Source organism: Arachis duranensis, chromosome 4, assembly GCF_000817695.3.
Source record: "Arachis duranensis cultivar V14167 chromosome 4, aradu.V14167.gnm2.J7QH, whole genome shotgun sequence".
NCBI lineage: Eukaryota > Viridiplantae > Streptophyta > Magnoliopsida > Fabales > Fabaceae > Arachis > Arachis duranensis.
The window spans coordinates 84,121,964-84,133,849 of NC_029775.3; the positions used below are offsets into that span (position 1 = coordinate 84,121,964).

The following is an 11,886-nucleotide window of genomic DNA, read 5'->3' on the forward strand; positions in this document are numbered from 1 at the left end:
CAGTTCTAGCTTATACCACGAAGATTCTGATTAAGGAAGCTAAGAGATGCTCATTCAATCTGATGTAGAACGGAGGTGTTTGTTAGGCACACGTTCATGGATTGAGGAAGGTGATGAGTGTCACGGATCATCACCTTCTCCATAATTAAGCGCAAATGAATATCTTAGATAGGAACACGCATGTTTGAAAGGAGAAACAGAAACAATTGCATTAATTCATTGAGACGCTGCAGAGCTCCTCACCCCAACAATGGAGTTTAGAGACTCATGCCATCAAAGTGTATAAAATTCAGATCTGAAAATGTCATGAGGTACAAGATAAGTCTCTAAAAGTTGTTTAAATAGTAAACTAGTAACCTAGGTTTACAGAATATGAGTAAACTAAGATAATTGGTGCAGAAATCCACTTCTGGGGCCCACTTGGTGTGTGCTGGGGCTGAGACTAAAACTTCTCACGTGCTTGGGCTATTTCTGGAGTTGAACGCCAGGTTGTAACGTGTTTTGGGCGCTGAACTCCAACTTGTAACCTGTTTCTGGCGCTGGATGCCAGACAGCAGCATGAAACTGGCGTTGAACGCCAGTTTACGTCATCTATCTTCGCGCAAAGTATGGACCATTATATATTTCTGGAAACCCCTGGATGTCTACTTTCAAACGTCGTTGAGAGCGTGCCAATTGGACTTCTGTAGCTCCAGAAAATGCATTTCAAGTGCAGGGAGGTCAGAATCCAACAGCATGAGCAGTCCTTTTTCAGCCTAACTCAGATTTTTGCTCAGCTCCCTCAATTTCAGCCAGAAAATACCTGAAATCATAGAAAAACACACAAACTCATAGTAAAGTCCAGAAATATGATTTTTGCCTAAAAACTAATAATATTCTACTAAAAACTAATTAAAACATACTAAAATCTACATGAAATTACCCCCAAAAGCGTATAAAATATCTGCTCATCAGTCAACATCCACCCATAAGGTCTAACCTCACTACTAATTAACCTAGTAGTAGGCTAGTGTCAATGGCTATCAAATTGACCACTAAGGGTTTCCAAATCATCAAATCCATTAGACCCAATGATTCAAGTTTACCCAATTCCCTTGGCCTAAGCCAAGAGTAAAAAGAACTACTCCATAATCAAGGTAAACAATTCATCAAACACATGGTAAGAATTAACAAAAGACATGTTCAAATTGCAATTGGATTGAAATTAACAATACCCATTAACAAGTATCAACATACAATCACTCAAACAACACAATTAATCATAGAAATCATCAATGTAACATCAACAAACCAAGATTCACAACATTCATGCAATGGGTATAAAGTAACAATTGACAAGAATCCATAAAACTAACACAAGATCTAAGCAAAATTATACTAAGAGATTCAAATTAAACAATCAAAACTAGTAATTAACAAGATCCAATTCAGAATTCAACAAGGAAAGATTAAATTAAAGCTAGATCTAGAGAAGAACAAGGGTTTCTCTCTCTAGAAGAACAAAGAACCAAAAACTAGAAAATATGTCTTAGTGTAAAAAATGATTGATCCCCTCTTTCTCCCTAGCATCCTTGGGTCTTTTTTCATGCAGAAACAACTTGAAATTGGACCTAATGAGCCTTAGAAATTGCCAGGCACGATTTCTTTTAATGAGGTCACGTGCAGCTTCCCGCTCGTGCGCGTCATGCATGCGTGCGCGCTGATTGCTTTTGAGATCCACGCGTGCGCGCCAAGTGTGTGTGCACGTCAGTTGGAATTCTCTGGCCTGCGCGGATGCGTCCATCTTTGCGCGCCGCTTCCAGCTATCCTCATCCACGCGTGCGCGTGATGAAGTGCACGTGCGCGTCGGTGCTAAAGTTCCCAAAATCCAAATCTTCATGTTCCTTCCTCTTGTGCATACTTTCTTTCTCTCTTCTAGGCCATTAATACCCTATTAATTCTGAAATCACTCAACAAATATATCACGGCATCGAATGGCAATAAAGAGGATCAAAATATAGTAATTCTAAGGCAAAATAAGCATGTTTACCATCATGGAGCAATATTAGGAAGTGAACATAAAACCATGCATTTTTTGTGAATAAATGCGAGAAATATTGACAAAAACCCCCAAATTAAGCACAAGATAAACCACAAAATTGGAGTTTATCAAAACTCCCCACACTTAAACCAAGCATGTCCTCATGCTTAAAATAAAAAGACCAAGGATCATGGTGAGAAAGGGTTTATGAAATGCAAACTACCTAAGTGAATGCCTGCAACTAATGTATAATCGTCTATCTTCTTGATGTAAGTGTATCGGCGTTGGTTGCACCACTCATATCTATCAATCTTCCGGTGTAGATCTTCTATCCTTTGATAGTTGGATCTTTACTGCGGTGGTGATGATAAGGTGGGAGGAATAATAGATGGTAGGGCTACGTCAAGGCTTGGTTTGTTCATGGGAAGATGTAAGTAATTTCCGCTTGTGACCACATCGCCCTTAGCCGGAATTATAGCTTTCGTGTCCATGGCTTCCCAAGGAACACCTGCAACAGCAGCTAAATTAGATACCAATGCTGGAAATGGCAAATTGCCCCGGTCGTGGATTTAACCCATCGCTTGCTTGACAAGAAGCAGAATGTTCACCGGTCTCCCCGTGAGAACACACCAAACAAGCAAAGCGAGATCCGCCGTGAAGGATGACTTATGGGTGCTTGGTAGGACATAATGGGATAGGATCTGGGCCCAAGCTCTAGCTTCTACAGTGAGGAAACGTGCATCAATGCACTTGGGTCTCATCCGGAGTTGACCATAGGTCCAAAATGCCTCTGGTTCAGCAATGACTCAAAGGACCGAGTCCCAGTCAAATCCAGACTTTTCTCGCTGACGTAAGATCCCTTGGTAGCCATCCATGTCACTCGGTACTGGTAAGACATTAAGCACTTGCTGAATAGCCTTTTCTGACACTGAGACTTGCTTCTGGCGCACGTATACCGATTGAAGAGAGTGAAGATGGTAGTTAGTGTAGAATTCTACCACCCATGAAAGATTGACCTCTTGTGGTTTTCTTAAAAGAAACTCCCATCCTCGATGTTCAATGTAGGGTAGAATACAAGGAGCAACTTTGTCCAGCGGAGTGAGTAGATGCTCAGCATGATAGTTCCTCTCAACCATGGCGGGAAACACAAGTTCACAGAAGCGGTTGGTGAATCTTGAAGAATCCTTTGCCCGTTTGCTCTTCTCATTGTCATCAATAGGAGCGGGTGCCTTCACCTTCTTAGATAGAGGTTTGGCTCCTAATGAGGAGTGCGCCTTAGAGCGTGACTTTGGGGTGCCCTCTTTGTGGCTGGTTTCCTTGAAGCTTTCTCCTTGCCTTTCTTGGTGGCCATCTTGAGAAAGGAGGGAAAAGAAGTAAAGTGTTAAACCCAAAGGATCAACTCAACAAACACGCAAGTGAGAGGTAGTGCCCAAAAGAAATAGTGCAACAAAGTAGTCATAGAAGCATAGGTCACAACACTTGGCATGGGATGCAAGAGGGAGTAAAGCATGCAACATGGCATGAGAGGAATGATCTCAAGCATCCAAAATAAAGAGCAAGTCATGTTCAATGAGTATCTAATTAGCAAGTAATAAGCAAAATGTGTTCAATGCACTTAGAAGAGAGCAAGTGAATGAGGAAGAAGCACCAAATTGAAGATATATGACTAGAATAAACCAAGATGGCATATGTGCATTTCTTCGAACACTTGGTGTGCATTTAACAAGCAATGAGCAATTATGAGATACTCAACCAATTAGAAGCCCAAAATGAAGTATCAATCATCACACAACATCATCCACTCACAAAGATAATGAAAAACAATAAAAAAGATCCATCAAAGTAATCAAAGTTCAAGTTCAAAATCCATGGAAAAAACAAAAAGAAGAAAAAGTAAACAAGTAAAAAGCAAGTGGTATAATCAAGTAATTAAAAGAGAAAATAAGTAAATCAACAAGAAAAACCTAACTAGAAAAAGAAGTGATGCAAAGAAAGTAATAGATGAGATATGGAGGAAGTAGAACCTTGATAAGTGTAAAAGAACAAGGTGAATTTTCTTTTTGAATATGAGAAAGAAAGAGAAGAGATGTAGTGCCACCGGAAGAGGTGGTGGTCACCGGTGAGTGGCCGGAGACAGTGGTGGTGGAGTATGGAAGGAGGAAAGGAAGAGAAGAGAGGTGATGGAGAAAGAAGAAGGAAGAAATAAGAAAGAAGGTGGGAGAGGGAGAGAAGCAGGGCGCGCAGCTTTAAAGCTGATTCGCGCAACCGACGCGCGCGCACAGTGTGTTGGCGCGTCGGTGAAGGTGGAGCGAGGGACGTGTGCGCGTCATTGGCGTGTACGCGCGAGTACAGTGTGCTGGCGCGTCGGTGAAGGTGGAGCGAGGGATGCGTGTGCGTCATTGGTGGATACGCGCGGGTACAGTTGTGCCCCTGGCACAGGGCTGGCACAAAGTTGGCCTAAGTATGGCACAACTATTGGATTTTTATACCAGGGAGTTCATAGTGCACCATCGGCGCGCGCACGCACAGTGTGCTTGTACGTCGATGGTCAATTTGCAAGGTGGCGCGCAGGCGGCATGCACGCTGGCGCGTGGGTGCCTGACATAAAGTGGACACAAGGTGGGCACAACTGTCGGATTTTTGGCCCAGGAGTAAGAATACACCACCGGCGCGCGCGCACAGTGCGCCCGTGCGCGGTTGTCCTTTTTCCTTGCTTTTTTTTAACACTACATAGAAAAAGCTATTCTAACACGTTTTTGGCAGGTGTTCAATCTAGTAGTCAAGAGAACACATTCAAAAATTTTGATAATGAGCTTTGAGTATCAGTTTAGATTTCCTTCTTATAGAAATAAGAACTCCAACAAACAATACTCACATAAAAAATTTTGGTTGTCACAAGGAACAAACCCCAAATAAGAATTAACCGAAGTATTTAGACTCCGGGTTGTCTCACAAGGAATTGCAATGAAGTGCTCAATTATTGGCTATAAAGTATGTTTTGGGGTTTTTTTTTATAAGAGACATGAAAGATAAATGACAAGGAAGTAAACTAATAGCTAAAAGGTCTTGGCAAAGGTTGGTGGTCAAGGATCTCTATCCTTGTCACTAACCACAACATGAGAATTGGCAAGGATCAACCCCATTAAGTCATCCTCTAACTAATAAAGGAAAGCCAAATGAGCTATGTTAATCCAAGTCCATAAGTCCTAGGTCTCCACCAATTCAATTAGTGAGATCTAGGGTTAATGGCTCCCAATCATCAATCACTTGGACATTAGCAACTTAAGAGTTCTTAAGTTACCTTCCCAAGCCAAGAGCATAAAATTCTACTCTAAAGCCCAACCAAGTATTTTGTCAAACACTTGGTAGGTACAAAAGGAAAGCATGGTAAATATTCAAGAATAATAAATCTACCAACTACCAATTACAAGTAAAGTAAATCAACAACTCAAATCATCAATGAAAGAACATCAAACATCAAATCTCATTAAATGTAAATCAAATCCAACATGAGCATCCATGAACATTAAAGAGACATAAAAGTAAAATTGACAAGAGAATTAAGAAGAATGGAGTAGTAGAAACAAGAAATTGTAAAGGAAACAAGATGAAATCAAGAATTTAAACATGGATCTATGAGAGATTGACCTAATCCTAACCTAATTCTAGAGAGAAGATGGAGTTTCTCTCTTTAGAAACTAACCTACATGATGCTAAGCTATCAAACAATTGCTCCCTTGTGCATTATCCCTCTACCCTTGATGTTGATTACTACCATGAGGATAGTTGTTTTGGCCTTGAGAAGGATAGGGTAGATGGTTGTTGTAATTCACATTGGCCACTACAAGGGCATGTTCCTCTTGAATTTGATGGCATTGATCGGTGTAATGTGTAGTGCTAGAGTACAAACCACAAATCCTAGGAGGGCCTTCAAGTTGAGCAACTGGAAGTGGAGCTTGGATGGCTTGGATGGAGTAGAATTCCTTTTGATCTTTTTGTATTTGCGTGAAGATGGTGGTCATATCCCCAAGTGCTATGGTTAGGCTTGATTCGGAAGGGGACAGTTCTACCACACCCTTGAGAGGATTACTTCTCACCCTTGTATGTTGTGTAGCTTTGGCAACATCCTTTATCAAATTCCAAACTTCTCCTTCCGTCTTGTTTTTCAAAAGGAAACCACCGCTAGAAGTGGTGAGTAATCTTCTATCTTCCACACAAAGACCTCCGGTGAAGTAGCTAATGAGCAAGTGAGTGTTCATTCCATGGTTTGGACAAGATTTCAATAGCATCTTGAACCGAGACCAATACTCGTACAAACTCTCTTGGTCTCTTTGCATTATACCTGAAATCTTCTTCCAGATGTAGTCGGTCTTCTCCGATGGAAGGAATTTATCTAGAAACTCTCTTCTCAAGAAATCCCAATTGGTTGCAATCTCATCCGGTAGCAAATAAAACCATGTCTTTGCTTGCGCTTCAAGAGAGAAAGGGAAGGCAAAAACCATGATAGCCACCTCATTGGCTCCATGTCTTTGAGCCGTAGAACAAGCAACTTGAAAATCCTTTAGATGTCGGATGGGGTCTTGACTCGGCATCCCATGATACTTAGGTAGTAGATTTATCAAGCTACTCTTCAATTCAAAGTTTGGATCAAGGTTAGGATACCTTGCTTGCAACGGTTGAAGTATGATATCCGGAGCTCCTTGCTCATGCAAAGTGATCCAGCGTGGCTCCGCCATGTATGGCTCACCTGTAGGATGCAAAGATGTATTAGTAGTGCCAACAGAAGAATAAGAAGTAGCGGACTCTAAGTCACTCTCGGTACTGTCTAGTGATTTGAGATGTTCCTCAAGAGAGGCCGAAGCACTAATCGTATAATCCAACTGCCCGTCTAGCTTGCCGAGTGTGTAACAAAGTTCTTTCAATCTCGGGATCCAAATCGGCTAAGCTAGAATTCGGTTGAGACTAAGTCATCAAACTTGAGAGTCATAGCACAAAAATAAAAGAAGCTAAACTATAGCTAAGTGTTGAAAGCAAACAAACTACTATAATATTCACATATTCCCATAACCAATATCAAGGCATATGTTGCAACCATTCCCCGGCAACGGCGCCAAAAATTTGATGAGCGCTCGTGGACTATGTCGGAAGAGAATTTCTCAATAAAGTTGCGTTGCAAGTATAGCTCTACCAACAACAATCCTTGAGGATCAAATTTAGAAAGGAATTGGTTGTCACAAGTTCAACCCCAATAAAATAACTGAAATTTTCAAACCTCAGGTTGTCTTACAATGAATGGGCAAACATATGCTTCAACATTGGTTAGAAATCCAGAGTTGTAAGTCATGGGCAAGGAATTAAACTAGGAATCTTAGCAAACATGTAATCTTAAAGTGCAAGGAACTAATTCAAATAACTAAGCAAGATGTGAGCAATTCCAAACTAAGAAGACAACATTCAATAATAATTCTACTCTCAACTAAACAATAACTATAATCAAGGCAAAGCAATCAAGATTTTTGGGTCTTCAAATAAGAATGATAAAAGCAACTCTTGGCTAGACATGGGAATTGGGGTCACTATCCTTGTCTAATAACCATATCTTGACAATTATGAGGAACCAAACTCATTAAGTCTACTTCTATACTTGAAGTATGTTAAATAGTTTGTTCAACATCTACCCATAAGGTCTAACCTCACTACTAATTAACCTAGTAGTAGGCTAGCGTCAATGGCTATCAAATTGACCACTAAGGGTTCCCAAATCATCAAATCTGTTAGACCCAATGACTTAAGATTATCCAATTCCCTTGGCCTAAGCCAAGAGTAAAAAGAGCTACTCCATAATCGAGGTAAACAATTCATCAAACACATGGTAAGTGATAAACCACTATTTTATGATTTATATTGTGTTTAATTGAGTGGTTTTCATCAGCTTTTCACTCACTTATTCATATAATTTGCATGTATTTACAATTCCTTCCCAAATTTATTCTATGACTGAAAACATGCTTCCTCAAGCTTTAAATTGTGTATTTTAATTTCTCTTTTATACCATTCGATGCCTTGATATGTGTGTTAAGTGTTTCAGGTTTCATAGGGCATGAATGGCTTAGAGAATGGAGAGGAAGTTTGCAAAAAGGGAAGGAGCACAAGAAATAAAGAAGAAAACCAGCAGACAGCGACGCGCACACATGGCGGACGCGTGCGCACGATTTGGACAAAATCATAGCAACGCGTACGCATGCTTTACGCGTCCGCGTGGATTAGAGTTCATGCGAACAACGCGAGCGCGTGCTTAACGCGCACGCATGGAAAGGAAAATCGCTAAATGACGCGTACGCGTCGTGTGTGATCTGCAGAAATTACAGAATACGCTAAAGATGATTTTGGGCCGCATTTGGACCCAAATTTCGGCCCAGAAACACATATTAAAGTTAGAGAACATGCAGAGACTCAGGACATCAATTCATAGCAGATCATAATTCACTTTTCATAATTTTAGATGTAGTTTTAGAGAGAGAGGTTCTCTCCTGTCTCTTAGGATTAAGATTAGGATTTTTATTAGGATTCGGAATATTTCTTCTTCATCTCAGGTTCAATGTTTTTTTTATTTATTTTCTCTTTTATTTGTTTATGAACTTTTCCATGTTAGAATTGACATCTTTATCTAAATATAATTTGAGGTATTCTAGATATTTATGATTTGAATTTAGCTTTCTATATTCTTGGTTCTGGTTGATTAATCGGTGACTCTTGAGTTATCAAACTCATCGTGATTGATAATTGTTATTCTTGCTGATTGATTTAGATTCCTATAACTCTAGTCTTTCCTCAGGAGTTGACTAGGACTTTAGGCATTAAATTAATTTGTCAACTTAACTGACCTTCATAGTTAGAGGTTGACTTAGTGGGAGCAAAAGTATAATTCTCATCACCATTGATAAGGATAACTAGGACAGGACTTTTAGTTTTCATACCTTGCCAAGAGTTTTATTAGTTATTAATTTATTAATTCCTGCAACCCATTTCTCTTGCTCAAAACCCTTTTCAAAACCTCGAAATATACCTTTGCATAACCAATAATAATTCATACTTCCCTGCAATTCCTTGAGAAGACGACCCGAGGTTTAAATACTTCAGTTATCAATTCCAAAGGGGTTTGTTACTTGTGACAACCAAACATTTGTACGAAAGGATTTTCTGTTGGTTTAGAAGCTATACTTACAACGCGATTATTTTTATAAAATTCTTTACTAGCAAAAAATTCTAACGTCAAAATGGCGCCGTTACCGGGGAATTGCAAACGTGTGCCTTATTATTGGTTATTGTAAATATTTTTTTTTAAAAAAATTTTCAGATTTTTATTTTATCATATCTTTTTTCAAACATATCTTTTTCAAAATCTTATCTTATCCTTTTTCAAAAAATCATATCTTTTTAGAAATATTTTCTTTTTTATTCATTTTTGTTTTTATTTTCTCTCACTACTATGAACTCTCACCCCTTTGGCTATGAGTCTGGTTATAATTATGTTGCAGGAAGAGAAGATTATAATGACAATATGCACCATGGTTGGAACAATCAAAGATGGGAGGAGCCACAAGGATTTGATCAACCCTCATGGCAACAACCACCTCCAATAGACTATCAACAACCATTCTGTGATGCATATCAAGGCAATGGCTATGGTGAGCACTCTTTTGATTATCAACAACCACTACCATATGCCTATGAACCCCGTCCTCAACATGATTTTGGACAACCATACTCACAAGCCCCTTTCCGCCATTCACCTCCATATGACCCCAACCCAAATCCACCATACCAACCACCCTATGCACCGTATGAACCATATATAGAACCACCCCAATTCCACTCCAATTACTCCCAAGAACCACCACTTTCTTATGCACCATATCCATATCCATCGATCCAAGAATCACAGGCTCGCCTCAAGGAAACAGTAGATCAATTTCATGCAACCCTTCATTAACTGGTGATGACATGTCATCATATACCCATTTTCTATGCTTTTTCATACAAGAAATTGATGATTTGTGCTTAAATATTGAATGCTTTTGTACTTAAATGATATATTTTCTTGATATTTTAATTTTATAAATCTTGTAGGAAATAAGAAGAAAAAGAAGCAAAGAAGCACAAAAAAAGGAGAAAAAAAGAGCTTTGGGATACACTTTGAAGTTGGGGTACACTTTGGAGCCTTAGGCCACGCTTTTAAAAGCGTGGCCCATGACCAAATTAATGAAGAATAAGCAATCAGCGCACATTGCCCTGCTCTTGCCAAGGGCAGGGCAGAATTATGTTGAAACAAAGTGAGGTTGGAGCAAAATTTTCGCTAAGTTAAAATCTGGGCGCTCACAGCATGACCATGCCTCCTTCAAATGGCTATAACTTGAGCTACAGACGTCCAATTGATGTGCTTCTAGTTGTGTTGGAAAGCTGACATTCAGAGCTTTCCAACGATATATAGCAATCCATATTTGGCGTACAATTGAGACAGGAACGGAAAGCATCTTTAAGGGCCAAAAACAAGCGAAAATAAACCAAAATGCTTCCACCAAGGCTCGAAGAGGGAGACACAAGGAAACCAAGGAAAAGAAGTAGCGTGTGCATCCACCAAGTTTCGAACTTGGAACTTCAACATTGGAAACATTGCCCTGCCCTCCGCAAGGGCAGGGTAGCATCTTTTGTGGCATGCACGGGGCACCATTCTGGCGCACCAAGGAGCTTCGGCCAGCACCAGCAGCACGCACGGGGCACCATTCTGGCGCACCAAAAATTTCCGGCCAGCACCAGCAGCACGCACGGGGCACCATTCTGGCGCACCAAAAATTTCCGCCCTGCCCTCCGCGAGGGCAGGGCAGCATCCTGCAGCATCAACTCGTGCACCACGCTCGCACCAAGGCCGCACTCATCAAATCCTGCCCTGCCCTCCACAAGGGCAGGGCAGCCTCCTGGAAGCAATTTTCCTTCATGGGCTGAAATTGAATTAAAAACCCAATTTAATTCATTTCTTCACCAAATCAAAAGCCCATCCAAACCCCAAAATCCAAGAATAGAAAGTGTATAAATAGGAGCTAGTTTTATGTAATTGAGGAGCTCCATTAGAAGGAGGAGACCCACTAGGGAATATTAGGATTTGAGAGCTCTCTCCTTTAAGTTTTCCTTTCTGCTTTAAATCTTGGGTAGAGAATTGAAGAAATTCTGTTTCAATCTCACCTTGAGATCTCTTGTTTACTTTTTCTGCATAATTGAAATTCACATACTGTTTCATCTTCTCTTTAATTCTGCAATTCATTTTTCTTCTTTCTTCTGCAAATTGTTCTCTGAATTGATCAAGGAAGGGCTTGAGATCTAGACTTGTTCTCTAGTCTCATTGATTCCCTGAGATCTTGAATTTTTTTTTTTGAGTTTCACAATTGAGTTGAATTTTGTTTCTGTCTTGGTCAAGTGAGCAATTGAGCTCTTGGCTTTTCTTCTGTTTTTTTACTGTTCCATTGGCTTTCAATTTACTTTCAAGCAATTTAATTCTTCTGCACTTGTTCTTTATTTTACATTTCTGTTCATGATCCCAAATTACTTTCCTGCAAGTTAATCTCTATGCAATTGTTATACGCTTTGCTTTACTGCTCTCTTTAATTTCCAGCACCCAACCCCCTTTACTTTTCATGCAATTTACATTTCTTGCAATTTAAGTTTCAGCTATTTACTTTTCCAATCATTTACATTCTTTCTTTTACATTCTACACTTTAAATTCCTTGCAATTTATATTCTGTTAATCCGATTTCACTCAATTCATCAATATTTGCTTAACTAGAGTAATCACTCAACTGAAATTGCTTGA

General features: G+C 39.8%; 1 protein-coding gene across 1 annotated transcript; it reads right to left on the bottom strand.

The window, feature by feature from the left end:
- Positions 1-2,370: 2,370 nt before the first annotated feature.
- Positions 2,371-6,756, bottom strand: LOC127746658 (uncharacterized). The gene is made up of 3 exons (XM_052260583.1): positions 5,796-6,756; positions 3,096-3,371; positions 2,371-2,528 (listed from the first exon to the last, which is right to left on the bottom strand). Exons 1-3 carry the CDS (start codon positions 6,754-6,756, stop codon positions 2,371-2,373), a joined length of 1,395 nt encoding a protein of 464 aa, XP_052116543.1.
- Between the last annotated feature and the right edge of the window lie 5,130 nt (positions 6,757-11,886).

Coding starts and splice junctions, on each gene's coding strand:
- LOC127746658 (XM_052260583.1), bottom strand. CDS start 6,756: ATGGCGGAGCCACGCTGGATCACTTTGCATGAGCAAGGAGCTCCGGAT. Junction 3,372..5,795: donor CCAAAACAACTATCCTCATG/GTAGTAATCAAC, acceptor TCCTTTCTCAAG/ATGGCCACCAAGAAAGGCAA. Junction 2,529..3,095: donor GCTGGACAAAGTTGCTCCTT/GTATTCTACCCT, acceptor CTGCTGTTGCAG/GTGTTCCTTGGGAAGCCATG.